This window comes from Sceloporus occidentalis, unplaced genomic scaffold (assembly GCF_023333645.1).
Source record: "Sceloporus occidentalis isolate IW3139 unplaced genomic scaffold, rSceOcc1.0.p SCAF_20, whole genome shotgun sequence".
NCBI classification, from domain to species: domain Eukaryota; kingdom Metazoa; phylum Chordata; class Lepidosauria; order Squamata; family Phrynosomatidae; genus Sceloporus; species Sceloporus occidentalis.
Window position 1 is genome coordinate 10172819 of NW_028317000.1, and position 18269 is coordinate 10191087.

At 42.1% G+C, this 18269-nt stretch overlaps 1 protein-coding gene across 1 annotated transcript in view; it reads right to left on the reverse strand.

The window, feature by feature from the left end:
* NDUFS2 (NADH:ubiquinone oxidoreductase core subunit S2) overlaps positions 1-18269 on the reverse strand; it is a 29360-nt gene that overhangs the window by 5672 nt on the left and 5419 nt on the right. The window contains exons 5-12 of the mRNA XM_089483644.1: positions 15632-15744; positions 14963-15037; positions 11568-11645; positions 9265-9350; positions 7038-7157; positions 4387-4516; positions 3663-3758; positions 2732-2815 (exon numbers count right to left, since the gene is read on the reverse strand). Of these exons, the coding sequence (XP_089339770.1) occupies positions 2732-2815; positions 3663-3758; positions 4387-4516; positions 7038-7157; positions 9265-9350; positions 11568-11645; positions 14963-15037; positions 15632-15744 (782 nt within the window). The remainder of the gene's footprint in view (positions 1-2731; positions 2816-3662; positions 3759-4386; positions 4517-7037; positions 7158-9264; positions 9351-11567; positions 11646-14962; positions 15038-15631; positions 15745-18269) is intronic.

The following is an 18269-nucleotide window of genomic DNA, read 5'->3' on the forward strand; positions in this document are numbered from 1 at the left end:
TTCTCTTTTAATTGTTATTATCTTAGAATGTACGCCTTGGACAGGCTTTTATTTACTCCTAATTTTACCGACTTTGTACAGAGCTGTGTATAATTACAGCGCTATAGAAATAAAGTTTAATAATAATAATAATAATAATAATAACATGAGGCCAAGTTTTCTATTCCTGTTTGTTTCTTAGGCACAGAGCAACCACCACTCTCTCTGGATCTGCACCCAGACTATAGCAGAAACCTAAGGCATTTGCAGAAAGGCAGATACTATCAACGATTGAGGAACAGAAGAAGAGGAACATGATAAAGAAAGGAAGCATCCCTCCAGCCAAACACACTGTCAAATGATGGTGCCCTTTGGCTTGCTATACTGTACTCTCTTAACCCAAAAGGAAGAATGACTAACAAAAACAGGATTGAGGCAAGCTGGGAAATTTCTCTCCGCCCCATGAGTAAACATTTCCTGTGCTGCTGCTCTGAAACAAGGAGTGCTCTTTCCAATGAAGTTCTGGAGATGAGACGCTGTGTCAGAACTTGGGAATGTTTACTTTTTTTAAAATGCATCTCCCATAATCCCTCACTCAGCACAGGGGATTCTGGAAAGTACAGTCCCCAAAATGCAAACTTCTTCAGGCTCTGTGCTATAGACTGTCATCCTGTGACACCGAGGGCAAAGGCAAACCTTTCCAGAACGCTAAGGCTGAGCAGCAACCAGACCTCAAACACAGACAAGGACTATTGATTAGATCAAGAGAATCAGCTGCTAGGGCTGTGAAATCCAGGCCCAATCCCTCCATACAGGTCTTAAAGCTGGAGACTAGCACGGAGGAACCCGTTCAGAGAGAACAAGAGAGGAACAAGGGGAAAGACTGTGGAAACCGCAATCTAAGCTAGATTTACCCCAGGAAATAGTCTCCTTACACTCTCCTGTCCCATGCCTCCTTCCACCACAGAACATGCAAATGCATGAAAAATGATAACAGAGTATGCCACCCTCCCCACCCTGAATATATCTAATCTCATCAGATTTTTGAAGCTAAATTTGATCAGTCATGCTTACCAGTTGGAAGGAAGTCACCAGGGAATATCAGGAATCTCCAAGTAGAACTAGGAAAGAACCTTGCCTTTGCCCCTGGAGAGTCATGGCTGGCCAATCAGTTGACAATACTGGGCTAAGCCGATTAATGGTCAAACCCAGCAGCTTCCTATGTTCCTGTGCTAGGCTATCCTTTTATTGGTTATGGTGGGTGGGTGGTTTATGGGGCATTGTATTTTAATGCTTTTTCATATTGTTGTAAGCCGTCTCGATCTCACTGGAGAGGCAGGGTATGTATAAATAAATAAATAAATAAATAAATAAAGATTTAAAGACTGCCTATTTAAGGCTCTCAGTGAGGAGCCAGAATCTCAGGGTTAATCTGGCCAGAACAAAATAAAAGTTTCAGTTGGCCTCCATATCTCAGTAGACTAGGTAGTTTGCTTAGAGCTAGTTGAAATGCTGAAGCTTCAACCTGATCACTGTTCATCATGTTCAGTCGACTCCTACTTGTGCGTGAGACATACCTGGATTCAGAACTGCAGTCTGTCTCCCTGCTTCTAGATTAGGCAGTTGGATGCCTGATCTACAATAATGCAGATACCATCATCCGGCCTCAGAAGGAGAGAAAGGCCAGCCAGCATCATTAGGCCTGGCTTAAAGTAAGAAGAAAAGCCCTCCCTCCAGTACATCTGCCATGGTCCAGGCCTCAGAGGGAGAGAAGAACTGCTGGACTTATTCTCCTTCCCACTGTCATTCCCTTCTCCTTTTGTGTCATGTCTTTTTTAGACTGTAAGCCTGGGGGCAGGGAAATGTCTATCTGTAAACTGCTCTGAGAAACTTTCTGGCTGAAAAGCGGGGTATAAATTATGTAAATAAATACATAAATAAATAAATATGTAAACCAACTTGGAAATGTTATTTTTTTTGTACTACAACTCCCACTGGCCAGGCTGGCTAGAAACTTTGGGGGAAATGTAGACCAAAAAAGGGAACTATTCCCCCCTTTGCATTGCAATGTCAGATCATCTCAGTGTACAGTTCAAAGAATGCAGCTGGTAACTGACTCTGGGCCAAATCACCATTTTGTGCCTGAGGCTGCTGACTCATATGCCGCACCTGGCTCTGGTTGGTGGACCTTGGTGTTCTAGTAAAATAATAGAAATAACAACAAAATGGATCCTGTCATCTGGAAGTATGCCTTCCCATGCTTTGCTCCCATAAGGGTTACATATTTAATAATCTCAGATCTTGTAACCCGAAGCTGGTGGGAGATGAAGGCCAATTCATTTGAAAAGTAGGAATCTGCGTATCTCTGGCTCAAATTGATGAGACAGGTATGTTAGAAAACTTAAAGTGTCAGAGTTCATTAACATCTGGCCCATTATGGCCTAATGACTCGTTTCCTGACAGCAGGTATGGACCCCACTTGTCACCTTAGAGAAGTTGTTGGACTGCAACTCCCATCAGCCCTAGCTAACATAGCCAATGGTCAGAGATCATGGGAACTGGAATCCAGTGACACTGTAATTGAACATTTCTCACAGTTTCCTCCTTTTGTCTGGGTGGTGGTATACAGACAGCATCTCTCTTCTTTATTCCTCAGGCCACCAGTTCAAGACCCATGGCAAGCTCAAGTCCACATCCCCCTTCCTCCTTCTCTTGGTCACATATCTAACCCAGAAATACTCTTTTATCTTACCAGATGAGCAAAACCAGGAGCCTTAATCTTACAGCGGTAGGGCCTGCTGCTTCCGTCAGAGACCAAATATACACCAAACTCTCCCTGAAGCAGAGAAGAGAACAAAATTAACAGCTAAGGAGGAGAGGAGTTGGCAGGTATAAATGTCAAGTTAGGTTCAGTTTCTGAACTCTGACAAGTGTTGGCCACAACAGTTGCCAAGGATTGTGGGATTTGATCTGCAGCAGACATGCACATGCTATACAGAAATCTGTGACCCATCACATTATTTTGGAACACACTTCCCTTAATCCTTTACTGCTATAATTTCTGGAAGCTGTAGACTAGAAATATCTGAGGGACAATAGTTCCTCATCCCTGCTTTATAGAAAAGTCTCTTCAGGGAAGGGCTGGCCAAAGTTCTGTGGGCCTTAGAAGTACTCCTCTCTGTCCTTGATCAAATTTAACGCTGTTAAAGGTTGCAGTTTTCCTGATATAAATTTGCCTACACCTGAAATGTGAAGTGGAAGAGGGAGAAAAAATGTCCCTTGTGTACGCTCCTATATTTCCCCTCCTATTCCACTTCCCATCTCAGGTGTAGTCACATCCCTTCTGACTTATTATTTTTCTTGACTAAGGGAAAAAATCTTTAGGGAGGAAACCTGCAGAGAGCCTTATTGGGAATGCCAAAGATGTATGCAGGGATGACAGTCAAATGGCATATCCTGGAAGAAAGCATGCTTCCACACTACAGCATTTTGTTAAAGTCCCATTTGTTTCCTGTAATTTGGTGCTTCATAGATTGGGTACACAGATGTTATTGGACTTTAGCTTCGAGAAACCTAGACAACATGGTCAAGTGGGAAGTATTCTGGAAGCTATATTTCACCAACACCTGGGGGAATTCACAGCATTGCCGCCACTGCTCTTTGTGTAACTGAAGACTGCTTACCTTTGGGGCCTCAATGGCAGTGTAAGTAGCTCCAGGGGGTACCTGATAGCCTTCTGTGTACAGCTTGAAGTGGTGGATAAGGGCTTCCATGGAAGTCTGGAAAGAAGAGGGGGGAAATGGCTCTAGTATAGAATTTAGACAGAAGGCAAATTATGCCTCTCACAAGAGTGGAGATGAAAAGGGAAAAGGAGATGAAAAGAGAAAATTCTATTACCTCTTACTCACCCAATGCCCTAAACACTTATTATGCAAGAACTTTCTGTCACCTTTCCAACCTTAAAAATCTAACTGTTCCAAGATATTGCATCTTGTTCACTAAGGTGAGATGCAATGTCTTCTCTTCAAACTTACAAATGCATGACTACTACCTTGTTTGTTGCAGAAATGTTGTCTTTAACTGTAAAAATTAGAGAGATCAAATTATCAAAAAGGGGTCAGGCCAATGGCAACATACTGTAGATCTGTAATTTGAGTATTTACTCAAAATAATCTCCAATGTTGTAACCCAATTTAATAATTTAATTTTATGTAAGCTTCCCATATTTTTATGTAAGCTTTCTATTTTATATGATTTTAAGTTATATGTAATCTTTCTATTTATATAGTTTTACGTCATAGCATGGCTTGTCGGGCCTATTGACTGTAAATAAAGATTGATTGATTAATTGAAAAATCCCTCAGTTCAACAGTTGGGGGTGCTGCCCTCCTGGCAGCTCAATTTTACCTTCATCTCTGCTCTTTTTGGAGGAGAGATCTTGGCATCATCCACCTTGATCTCCCCCTCAGGCATCTTGTTAAGAGCTTGCAAGATGATGCGGAGTGACTGGCGCATCTCTTCAACGCGACACAGGTACCTATTGAGAGAAAGGCAGGTATGTGGCTGGTTGTAGGAACTAGGTAGGAACAGAGTAAAATTTCACATGCAACTTGCTACGTAAATCTAAGATAGACTGTAAGGATGTAGTTGGCCAGGTTTCTATATATTTGCCCATTAAGAGAGAGTTCCCCATTTCCTCTCTGGCCATTTTAGGCCCAGGAGAAGCCTTTTATCTAATAGGTAACCTAGAAATAGACTTCCTGGTCATTTCTTGTTGGAAAAGGGTCTCATCTTGTCCCAAAACAGCCCAGAAATGCTCTTCAAATCCGCAGGAATTATTTGGGGGCAAAAAAGCTGAATTTTTGCCAACACTTACCACAGATCCTATTGCTTAGGGGTCCAGGGCGTGAATGCCAATAATGCATAAAGGGCTATACATTGAGAAAAGAAGGGGTGCTTGCTTTACCTCATGATTAGGTTTTTGTAGGAGGTATCTTCTAGAAAAACCTGGCACATGTTCATTCACAGACCAGGGAAGAGAGAGAGCAGTGGTGATGACCGCAATTGCTTTTCTGACTAGGAAGCCAAGCAAAAATCTCTGGGCCCTTGCAAACACTATAGAAGTTGTACCTTGAATCCTGGAAACTTCAAATAAACCCAGTCCACATCATAGGACAGTACAGAACTTGGAATGGTATTTACTGAAAATAGTTTGTTACATAACTAATGTGTTGTTGTTAACTGCCCTTGAATAGATCTCAACTCATGGCTACCCTGCAGATGAGACATCTCCAGGACTCCGTCCTCCACTTCTCTGCTCAGGTCTTGCAGGTTCAGACCTATGGCCAATCTGGCTGAATCCAACCACGCGGCATGTGGTCTTCCTCTCCTTCTACTCAATGTCTTTTCTAATGACCATGCCTTCGATGTGACCAAAGTACAACAACCCCAATTTAGGGGCTGTACATACAGCCCCAAAGGGGCATCATGGAGCTGCCCGTTTCAGCTGGATGGAGCCATGGCAACCTCACACAGCAGCCCCGATCCAGTCTTTCCAGGACCCAAAATGGAGCCACAAAAAGCAGCTCTTTTTTGCGTCCTGGACAGGGCACCATAGCCATGGCTTGGTGGTGCTCCTTCAGCACTGTGTCATATGGATGCAGTGCCAGAGAAGCGTCATGACATTGCATGCTATGTGGAGTGCCACAGAACTGACTGAAGCCAGCCACAGATCCATCTTCAGAAATGCCAGCCATAGATGCTGGCGAAACATCAGGAACTAACTTTTCTAGTACATGGCCAGATAGCCCGAAAAACCCACAAAAAAACTATAGATGCCGGCCATGAAAGCCTTTGACTTCACATCTATGCAATTAACATTAATGTGTCACATTAATGTTAATTGCATAGAATTTTAGGCCGTACTTGTATATTTAAAATCACACCTTAAGATTAAAAGATGGCATAAAAAAATTAAATACTGTATTCAACTCAAAAGTACAATTTAATGTTTTTGTTAAGTCACTAGAAAATGTTACTGCCTAGTTACAATTCAAAAATAAAGCAAGCTTGATGTCATTTGGAATGGCAAGAACATAACTGCCATCCTCTGGCCTGCGAGGGAGTTGACCAGGCAGGCCCAGCTCCATCAGGGCTAGCCTGGAAGAAGAGACTCCTCCCTTCATAACTGCCATCTTCTGGCTTGTGAGGGAGTTGACCAGGCAGGCCCAGCTCCACCAGGGCTAGCCTGAAGAAGAAGAGCCCTCCCTCCGGTCCATCTGCCATGGTCCAGGCCTCAGAGGGAGAGAAGAATGCTGGACCTGATCCCCTGCCCCCCTCACCATTCCCTTCTCCTTTTGTGTCGTGTCTTTTTAGATTGTAAGCCTGAGGGCAGGGAACCGTCTATTATCCCCTCTGTTGTAAGCAGCCTGGATTCCCAGTGATTGGGCAGCATATAAATAAATCCTATCATCATCATCATCATCATCATCATCATCATCATCATCATCATCATCATCATCATCATCGAAACAGAGAGTACAGATAGTCGTTCCAAAGGAGGAGGGACACAGGGATGGAGGAGACTTTGAATGATCTACCATAGTATTTCTGATTTTCATACTATGGTAAGAATCTATTTCTTTTAAATGTCATATTGGAGGAGAGTTCTATAAATACCATGGAGTGCCAAAATGATCAATATATAGGTCCTAGAGCAAATGAACCCTGAACACTCCCCAGAAGCCAAAATTACAAAAGATATTATGGCTATATCATGAGACAATATGACTAAAGATAATACTTCCATAAAGAGGGAGGTTGTAAGAACAGAGGAAGACCCTATTATAAGTGGATAGACTCAATCAAAGTGTGCAGGACCTGAACAGGACAGTTGATGAAAGGGTGTCTTGGAGGCCTTTCTTTCATAGGGTTGCATTATTTGGCTGATTTGACAGCAATGAACAATGACAAACAACAAAGAAATCTGACACAGATTTTCAGAGTGAGTAGCATATATGGATGTAAATTCCCCTTCCCTCCCTGAATCAGAATCGCACCTGTCGTAGCAGTCACCCCGTGACCCAATCGGGACATCAAATTCCACCTGATCATAGACATCGTAAGGCTGGGTTTTACGAAGATCCCAGTGAATCCCTGAGCCACGAAGCATTACTCCACTGCCAAGGAAAGAGACATGATGTGAAGGAAGGAATAACTTTTGCCCCAAAGCCAGGTTCAAATGATTTTCTGCCTATTGTGTAGTTACATATATTCTGCATTTCCATTCATGAGTTCAAGAAGATGTACATGATTTTCCTCTTACTATATCCTGAAAAGTACCCCATCCATGATTGTGGTCAGGCTGACAGGGAGTAACTGGCTCAAGGTCACCTACTGAGTTTCATGGTTCAGTGAGACTCTTGATCTTTTGAGTCTCAGTCCAGCACTCTAACAGTTATACAACGCTGACTCAAAAGATGATACAGTAGGTGTTTTAGATAAATTATTCCCAGATGGATTGTCTCCTGGACATGGCACAGAGCACTAAACTACAGTGCTCACTGCGGGCCAGAATGAAAATTAAACTAAACTGTATTCCCAAAAAACTCATTCTCTCTTCCATCACTCTATCATGTTTCCCCCTTTAAGTTCTATGTTGTTTACCCACAATCTTGAAGCCTGGAGTATGCAACCATTGAACTGAGCTTCTCAGAACTCATACAAATACTAACACACAACCAGAGTCTTGTTCAAGTTATTCATTGTTATGTCTAAACACCTAATAGCCAGTGATTTTCTGCAAATCAGTTTGTACAACCATGTGTTTCAGAACCACAGCTCGAGTTGATGGTACTTAAGCTGCACTGAGAAAACCAAGGCTCAGGTCAGCTCCCAATTTCTCCAGCTTTTGCTTGCAAGTTGACAAGGGAACCATATTTAGCCAGAGGTAGGGGCTATTCTGGTGTACTAAATGTTTGCAGTCTGCACTTCCCATCAGCAGTTCCCATCAACTCCCATCAAAAGTGTTGCAGCTTAAAAAACAGCTAGAGGCCACAACTGTCCACATGTACATTAGCCTCTTTCTTTACATGCCCGCAGGGCACGTTGGTTAGCCTGGCAAGGCCAGCAACAGGTTCACTGTAAATCTGGGATCTTGGCCAGGGTAAGGTGACATTTGAAAGTAATTTAGTATAAAAATTATCAAACTTAAAAAAAGCCATGCCTCCACATTTATATGACATAAGAAGTGCCCATATTTGCAGAACATAATAAACCATATCTATATACCAGTGGTTCCCAACCTTCCTAATGCCGCGACCCTTTAATACAATTCCTCATGTTGTGGTGACCCAAACCCATGAAATTATTTTCATTGCTACTTCACAACTATAATTAAATAGGTGTTTTCCAATGGTCTCTGGCAACGCCCATGAAATGGTCATTCGACCCCCAAAGGGGTCCCGACCCAAAGGTTGGGAACCACTGCTATATACGAAGGTGGAGAACCTCAGGCTTCAGGGTGGGAAACCGTGGAAGACCAGGGAGCCACATTAGCCTCCCAGGAGGACTTGAGAGCAGCACTCCCTTATAATATATGTGCGTGCGTGCGTGCGTGTATGCTCTCAAATGCTCTATAGATTCATAGAAGCACAGAGTTGGAAGAGACCACAAGGGCCATCCAGTCCAAGCATATGTCAAGGAGGCCTTGAGGACATCACTCCCTTAAAACATACATACATACATACATACATACATGCTCTCAAATGCTTTATAAAAGGCATGGAGGGCATTTCCATCACGTTCTGAGGTCTTTCTGGGATATTTTATGCCTGGGAGAAATCTCTTTAATAACAGGAAGGAAGCAGAAGTCACTTCCTGTTTTAACAAAAGATCTCTCATGGGCCTAAATTTCCCTGGGGGGGGGTGGAATGTGGTGGAAATGTCCTTTATACCGCATGCTTTTGGGGGGTGGGTGGGTGGAAATTTTTCTTTGACCCACTGGAGGGGCTACATTTTGCCCACCCCTGCCTTAGAGGATGGCTACACCCTCTTTACCGTGGCACTGTTATTTGATGGTTTCCCGCTCTATATACTCTATTTTTAAAAAGATGAAATGCATCCCTAAGGCTTAACTGATGAAAGAAACATCTAAAGTAAATATATATTAGTATTTGGTTTCACCCTTTTTTCCTTTGAGCCCACTCATCTCCGGCAAGTCATCATTCCTGCCTGCCGTTTCACAGCTTAACCCCAGAGGCCCACTTTGAATGTTGAGTTTTCTACCTAAAGCCATAATTGAGGGCTTCCTCTGAGGTCACCACTCCAATATCGACAGTTCGGTTCTTCCAGATTCGATTGTTAGTGAGCATCTGCAGAGGGAAAAGAAGACATAAGTTTAGTCTTGCAACAGAGTGAGAAAGGAAAAAAAGCCCCAAATGAGCAGTTTTATCACCACCAGATCACCATCGCAAATGCCACTGCCCTGTCCTCAGAGGGAAGAGGCTGGAACAATTCCATCAAACCTAGGCCCAGGAGCAGATGAAAGTCCTTCTTTCCATCTCTACTGCCACTGCCCTGGCTGTGGAGTTAAAGATGAGGCAGGAACAGCTCTGTCATGTCTATGCTCAGGAGCAGATGAAAGGCCCTCCATCCATCCCAACGGTCACTGCCCTGGCGAAAACTGGCAGTATCTGCTGCACATAACCCCCCTTCCCTTTTCCTTGTGTGTCATATCTTATTTAGACTGTAAGTCTGGGAACTGTCAGATTAACTACCTCTAAACTGTTCTGAGAGCCTTTAAGGCCCACTGGGTATAAATACCCAAAGTAAATAAATAATTGATCTTCAAAAGGTGGGCTGAACTTCAGAAAGGAAGCAGTAAGGATGGGTTCCCTCCCTGCCCCGAATGTATTAATATTTTATTTAAGTCACCAAAAATACAAAGAGAAAGCAAGGCACACCACAGTGTAAGAGAAATAAATCAGAAACAATTTTGAGAGAAACTAAATGCGGAAAACAAAGATGCACACAGAGAACCGTTAACGACATTAAATCCACAAGATACATCCCAACATCAGATATTTTCAGAGATTGAAATTCATAGTTAGAGAGTGGCAACCATGACTATTATTATTGTAATTTATAGCTAGAGAGTGGTAAACATGACTATTATTTATTACTGCAGCACCTAACAAAAGGATACCAGTGTGGAGTTGAAGGCTTTCATGGCCGGCATCCATAGTTTTTTGTGGGGTTTTTGGGCTATGTGGCCCTGTTCTAGAAGAGTTTAGTCTAGTAACATCAGGAAGAAACTCTTCTAGAACATGGCCACATAGCCTGAAAACCCCACAAAAAACAAAAGGATACCAGCTTTTGTAAAATTGTCTATTTGATTATTTCTAGATTTTCTGATGCATGCTGTTAGTTGCTCCATGAGTGTTATACCTCAAAGTTTATTTAATCACACAGGCCAAAAAGCCCATCTTCTCCCTGGCTTTGCATCATCCTGTTTGGATGATGCAAGCGCCATTAGCCCCAGGCTGGGATTGGAGAGACTGGAGGTGGAGCAAGTCCAATCCCAAAGAGGCCTTAGCCTGGATCAAAATGACCCGCTGTTTGCCATAAAACTCCTCAGTGGCAAACCCTGGCAGATCAGACTGCCCCAGAGTCTTCTTACCACTAGTAAGTGGTAAGCTGCTAGTGAGAAGACACCCATCTCAGTGTCTGATGTGGAAACAAGGCACCTTGCCACATGGGTGCAGCCAGGTGCCCCATTTCCACATCAGACATGTGACGGAGGTCTTCTCACTAGTGGCAATGGCGGAAGGAGGTAAGGGGTGCGTGGCGGTAGTCAGTCCATGCCAGAGGGATGGGTAGGCATATAAACACCCACCCGTCCGCATTCCAGCCCAGGGAGATCCGGGTTGAGACCTGCGCCAAGATAGTACAAGTCCATGCTATTCTGGCCCATCTGATCAGAACCTAAGATTGTAGGAATTTAATAGTCTTTCTAAAATCTGGCTGTAACTATACTAATTGCTAAATACAGGGAGCAAATTAGTTTTTCATTTGGCAAGTTCTCCTTTTCTCCCCTGAAAATGTACAACAGTGTTAAACTAGGCAGTGAAATTACTTTCTGATCCATGATTTTAGAGATTTCTTTAAAAACTGAGCTTCAATATTGATTGGTAGCAGGGTACAACCACCACATATGAAGGCATGCAACTACTTCTTGTTTACATCTCCAACAGTGTGGGGTTTTTGTTGTTGTTGTTTTTTGGCTGAGATGCCATGGAGTACCATCCATATACTAAGTTAAGTTGCTGCAGAAGTTGAAAAAAGTAATTCTTGAAACCAGATTTTTGTCTATCTAGCCTTTCCTATGGAAATGTTCACGTCCCTTTTCCATCCCAACTGGTTTTCTTGATTGTCAGAACACATCTGTTTTGACTGGGAGGCAAATAAGAATGAATATTCTTTCCAGCCTTAGAAAGCGACCAAAAATACAGCTGTTTAGCAGTTGCTGGAGAAGTCACACAAAAACATAACACATGGAGAGCCAGTCCTGTTTGTCAAGAGAGCCTCACCTCTTCCACCTCATCTATCCGGATGGAGAAATTCTTCACAAATTCGTAGATATCGTCCATCAGGCCCAGGGGCATGTCCTGAGTGTTGGAGAAAAAGGAAGGCAAGATGAGAATAAATTGAAAATATAGTACAGGGGTTTGGAAAAGCAGTGGTTCCCCCACTCTCTAGCAGGCTGGATTAGGTGGCCCCTTCATTTTAATTCATAGAACCACAGAGTTGGAAGGGGCCTCCAAGACTATCAAGTCCAATTTCCTATTCAGTGCAAGAAATCCAGCTACAGCACCTCAAGCAGGTAGCTTTCTATCTTCTTTCTGAAGATGTCCAGAGAAACAGACCCCACTATGAACTCTTTCCATTCTTATATTCTTTTCTTTCTTACCCAATTCTTGTACTATATTTTATAGAATCATAGAGTTGGAAGAAACCCCAAGGGCCATCCAGTCCAGACCCCTGCCATGCAGGAACTCACAATCAAAACACCCCTGAGAGCTCTCCAAGCAGCCTCTGATTAAAGACCTCCAAAGAAGGAGACTTCACCACACTCCAAGGGATTTTCTATATGCAGTTTATTTCTTCTATTTACTCAAGACTTTAAGGCTTTAGAAAAATAAGTTTGTTTCAGCATTTGAATTAAACAATAGAGGGAATCATTTGTAGTCATTTAAACTGAATGCAATCAGAACTCAGTTTCTCCCTTCTCACTAATTCCCTTTGCAGTAAGTTGCAGAGTTTGACACATTTATATGAATTATCACTTAGTCATCAGTAGAAGTAACTCTGCAAGAAATTTCTTTTCAACTTTTAAAAGGAAATCTTCTTTAGCCAATATAACTTAAAAGTTAGTTTAAGAGAGCCACTTGGTCAGCATTTGCTTGCGATCCCCAACACACTTGCAAGGTAGAAATGTGGACTGTCTTGCTGGCAGTCTCTAATCTTCCTTCTTGCCTCACTTAGATGGCCCCTAAGTTGGAATTCAGTTGCCAAAATGGGAATTTGCAGTCTTAGGGAATCTCCTTCCGTTTCGCTATGCTTGGTGAACACTCCCTATGCCAGGGGGACACTTTTCTCCTCTCTTTTCCAAGAAGTGGCAATTGCTGCATCCTACTTCCCTCTCTTCTGTGGCTGGCATTAAAGGAGATCACATGTTGCCATGTTCCATGACCCAGAAATGACAGATGAAATTCTTCAAGCAGTTAAAGACAGATGAATCAGTTCAATTATAAATAACTGTTTCATCCTCTCCCTTCTGGTTTCAAAATCAACAACTGAATGTCAGCTTGTTACTGCCTTCATTGGAGTTAAGTCCTGCATATGACTCTATAAATAGAAATCTGTTATGGGCAAAACTGGCTAAAACAAATATTGACTGGTAATTTCTTTTTCTTATAAAGGTGTTATATATAGACACTTGATTAACCACATTTCTGTACTCCACTCTTATAGTACTGCTATTCCACTATTACTGCCCTGTTTGCCTCCTGTTGCATTCTGAGGTTGGTAATTCAATGAGGCCTTACAGCTCCCTGGCTGATAATTGTAAATGCCCCTCACTCAACTGTAAATCCCAGACTGCAACAGGAGGCAGCCAGAACACTAACAGTGGAATAGCAGCACTATAAGAGTGTAGTGAGGAAATATGGTAAGAGTCTGAACTGGAATGAATCACACACTAATGAAATTTCCACTTAAAAAGGGGTTCACAGGGCTATATCCTTGTTCCATTTCTCTTTAACTTTTATATTCATGATTTACGCTTCTACACTGGTGCTACCTTTGTACATTTGAGAAGGCAAAAGTAAAAAGTGACAGAAATAGAGCCAGAACCCTGAATGTTCAGCAACATATCTGCAAGGACAAACAGAACTACTATAATAATAAATGCAGAAAAATAGAAGATGACAACAAAAAAGGAAGAATAAGAGATCTCTTCCACAAGATCCAAAAAATAAAAAGGAAATTGAAACCAAGAATGGGGATACTCTACAGCCAGCAGGGAAACGCATTACATGATGAAATAGAAATAAAAAGCTGATGGAAACAATACACTGAAGAACTATGTAAAAAAGGTGAAAATTAATTGAAGGAAGAACCATTTGAAAATGAACCTACAAAGTGAAGTGAAAGTTGAATTCAGGGCATGTGGGAGAAATAAATCTCCACTGATGGCATACCAACAGAGCTGGTTCAAGCTAGTCAGATGGAATTTACTCTAGTTCTAACTAAAATCTGCCAACAAATATGGAAAACAAACAAAAAAAATGGTACACAGATTGGAAACACTCAAAATATATTCCAGTCCCCAAGAAAGGTGCACCAGAGAGTATAGTAACCACAGGACCATTGCATTAATCTCCTATGCAAACAAAGTGGTGCTCAAAATTCTATCATAAAGACTTATGGAGCAAGAAATGCCAGATATCCAAGATGGTTTTAGAAGAGGAAGAGGCACTTGGGATCATATTGCAAATATATGTTATATAATATAGCCCACCAAAGAATTTCAGAAAATAATTAATTTATGCTGTAGAGATTACAGCAAAGCCTTTTACTGTGTAGATAACGAAAAACTATGGCTCACTCTTAAAAAGAAATGTTTGTGTCACAACATTTGATTGTCCTGATGCATAATCTGTACTCAGGACAAGAGACTACCCTCAGGACAGAATGTGGAGAAATGAATGGTTTCCAATGGGCAAGGGGATTAGGTAAGGCTACATTTTATCACCCTATCTGTTTAACTGGTATGCTGAATGTATCGGATTGAAAACTGAAGCAATGAACATCAATTGTCAGGATATGCAGATGACAGCATACTACTAGCAGAAAATAGCAAAGACTTGGAGTAATCATTGAAGAAAGTCAAGGAAAAAAGTGAGAAGGTTGGTTTACAGCTGAACATTAACCTCCCACAGGTAGCCTGCTGAACACTGCTGTTCTGTCTTGTACTTTGTTCTCTTCTCCCTCAATTGTAGGTAGACACAGAAGATGGGTCAGCATGAACTACTATTGTCAGTGCTGGAATAGAGGTAAAGAGGGATTATCTCCTTTCTTGATTAATTTTGAAGTGTAGTTCAAAACAATGGTGCTTAATTTCATGAACCCAACTAATCTTAGGAGCTGAGTACTTGAAGGAATGCCTTTGTCCATCTGAATCTGCCCCACACTGCACATTGCATTTTTAGGTCCTCACACTTGACTGTGGTCAGGCAGATAACCACAGTGGAGATGACCTTCAAAATGGATGTATCTCACTCCAACTTTCCTCTTCCCCATACTCCCTGTGCAGTGACAGGTACAGATCTTTCCCTCTTCCCATTCGTCCGCTAATTGTAGGATGCCCCATCTCCTTCTACTTTGCTGATCACCTGTCTAGTCTCCATAGCAATCTTCTTACCTGATGGACTCCTCCTGGGCGGACATAAGCAGCATGCATCCGAGCACCAGAAACCCGCTCATAGAATTCAAACATCTGTAGGGAGAAAAAGATAGAAGAGAAAGAAAATATTTTAGCACAGTCCCAGGAATACCACAAGAATTGGGCCATTATGGAGATGGCCCTGTACCTGCTATCTATCATTAAAGATCTAACTTATCTTAATGGTGGGCCTGAGAAAAGGGATCTAGTTATCGAGACTGATACAATCTTCTTTGCTGCCTCTTAGACTTTTACCACCTCAAACACAGTTTGATCCTGATTTGAAATCAGAGTGCAGACAGAGAAACAATAGTTTAACAATTGCAATAAAGGAAAAGCAACCCAGTGGCCCTCCATACAGTTTGAATTACAATTTTCATGTCCCCTTGCTATTGGCCATGGTGGCTGGGCTGATGCAAATTCCAGTCCAAAAAATCTGTGGGCACCAGATTGCCTCAGAGAAAAGGAAGGAGAAAGATAGTGCTCATTTTTTGTTGGGGAATAATTTCATCAGACTGAGATTATAATATCTGGACTTGGGCTACTAATTTTATAGAGCTGGACAGACAAGATAGAGCTCCTGTCAATGTCCATCATTCCTATGCCTGTGTCTTATGAATCATTAGTTTTACAGACTTCTTTTCTTACCTTTTCTCTTTCCTCAAACATCCAGAAGAAGGGAGTCATGGCCCCAATATCCAGGGCATGTGTAGTAATGGCCATGATGTGGTTCAAGAGGCGTGTAATTTCAGCAAAGAGAACTGGCAAGAAGGCAGAGACAAGGATTAGTACTGTAGGTGTTTAGAATCTCCAAAAGAGTTGATGACAAGTATATTTAGCTCTCATATTCACTCTATACACCTTTTTTTTAAGCTTAAGGGATGCATAATATAGGCTTGAAACACGTGGGTGAAAGAGCTGCATTGAGGGGGATATGGCATTTATACTATGCACATGGCTGGAAGCCACACGGAGCCCATCTCAACCCAGAAGAACTGGACCAAAAAGAAACACCTCCCTGGCACAGTTCAGGAAGGAACTAAAAACCTTCCTGTTCAAGTTAGCATTCCCCGATATAAGCTCCAGTTAGTCTCCCCCCCTCTGACGGCAATGGCGAGCTGGCCAGAATGTACTTTTAATGTAAATTTTAATGTATTTTTTCTTATTGCATATTGTATTGTATTGTGTATCTGTTTATTATGCTGTACACCGCCCTGATTACAAGAAGGGTGGTATAAAAATAAAACTTTTATTATTATTTATTTTATTTATTAAACAGGAAAAAAACTCAGTTCCTTTTCGGTGGTCTCGCCCAAGACTACAGTGGCAACCCGGATTGGGACCAGGTGCATGCAGTTGCTGCGGTCCTGCAGCAATTGGGGTGGGAGCAGCCTCTGCCCACTCCTTTTGCCCCGTCTGCTTGACACATTTACTAGTTAAGGATGCAGGTATTTAGCCAGTAATACAGTAGGCCCTTGTTATCCACTGGGGTTTGGTTCCAGGACACCCCCCCCCCCGGTGGATGACAAAATCGATGGATGCTCAAGTCCCATTAAACACAACGGCATAGTAAAATGATGTCTCTTATATAAAATAGCAAAGTCAAGGTTTGCTATTTGGAATTTATACTTTTTTTTAGTATTTTCAAGCTGTGGATGCTTAAATCCGTGGATAAGGAGGGCTGATTGTATAATAATGTAGCTTTTAGTTGTTTCACTTTCTTTATAGGCTGTGCAAGGTCAGCTCATACTGAGGGATAGATAAGAATGTTTCCATCTTAGAATGCTTGGAAACTGTTCCTTTGTTAGTTAGGATGGGGTGATCTTCTCCTGTTTGGCCTGTTACAATGCCATCACTTTCCAGAACAAGGGAGAAAGAATATTTAAAGCTCAGGAAACATCAGATTCTTTGGTCTCATCTTGGTGAGGTGAATTCAGTCATCCTTTATAGTCTAGTGAACTGGCCTGTTGGGGAAGAATCTAATTCATTGTGGGGGCCATAGTGGGCAGCAGCTGAGATGAAGGGCTACTTTGATCAGCTAAGATGAAGAGGTAGAAGACATTAACCCTCCAGGAGACATTGGAGGGCTGCACCCCCCTTCACCTGCTTCCACAAAAGTAAAAACAATGTTTTTTTGGCTCCCAAATGCCTTGAAAGGAACATTGGAGAATGTTTTTGGGATTTCCTGGGCTGCTAGAGGGCATTGTGTGGCCATTAGAGGGGAAAAAAGATTTTGGGAACATTTTGCAAAGTTTCATTTGAGTCTGGAGCTCCAAAGATGGTGAAAACTAATTCTTGGGCATTTCAGAGCAAAAATGTTTTTGGAACAAAACTTTTTTTCATCCTTGAGGGTTCTGGAGGCCACAAAATTAGGCCCTGGGTGGCTGCATGCAACCCATGGACTGCACTTTGCCCATCCCTGAGCTAAGAGACGTGAACTAACCTAGCCTTTGCTTTGGTTTTATTGTTGCATACTGCTCAATGTCCCCATGTAATCAATAAACTGATGTTTGGGTGAACATGTGATCATGTTCCATTTTGATGTAGCCTTGAGCCCCAGCTGGCCTAGAAACTGCATGGATTAGGGCCCTGGAATCATGACAGCTAAAGAAATACAGAAACCAGGGATGCTGCAGGAAGGAGAAGGAAGACTGGGAATCAGAAACATGTTCAACAACACAATACTAAGCATATCTACTAAAAAGTGATCAAAGGGACATTTTAGGGAGGCATAGAATGTTTGCCAATTTATCCTTGTCAAGAAAAGGGGTATCCCATCAAACAAACTGGCAATAATTTCTGTCCCAGACACAAGCAATAACATGTGAAAGTTTGCTCAGTTTGTGCAAGAAGACTCTGTACAAAATGAATCCGCCCCCCCCCCCCAATTAAATCAAATACATCCAACAAGTACAAAAGGCCAGCATTATGGACCCAAAAGATGCAAACTACCCATCCAATGCTCCAATTTTTTTTAATAAAAAAAATTACACTACCGGTAGTCTGTTCTCTGCTGCTTCAGAGATAAGATCAGGTTGATTAAACATTAGAGGGAACTTCTTGACAGTAAGAGCTTTTGGGCAATTAAACCAAATGCCTGGAGAGGTGGTGGGGTCTCCTTTTCTGGATATCTTCAAAAAGAGGCTGGAAAGCTACCTTATGGGGATGCTTTAGTTGGAGATCCTGCACTGGGGGCTGGACTCTATGGCCTATAAGACCCCTTCCAGTTATATGAGTCGATGATTCTATGAAAAACCCTTCAGAAAACATACAAAAATTCTCTTCA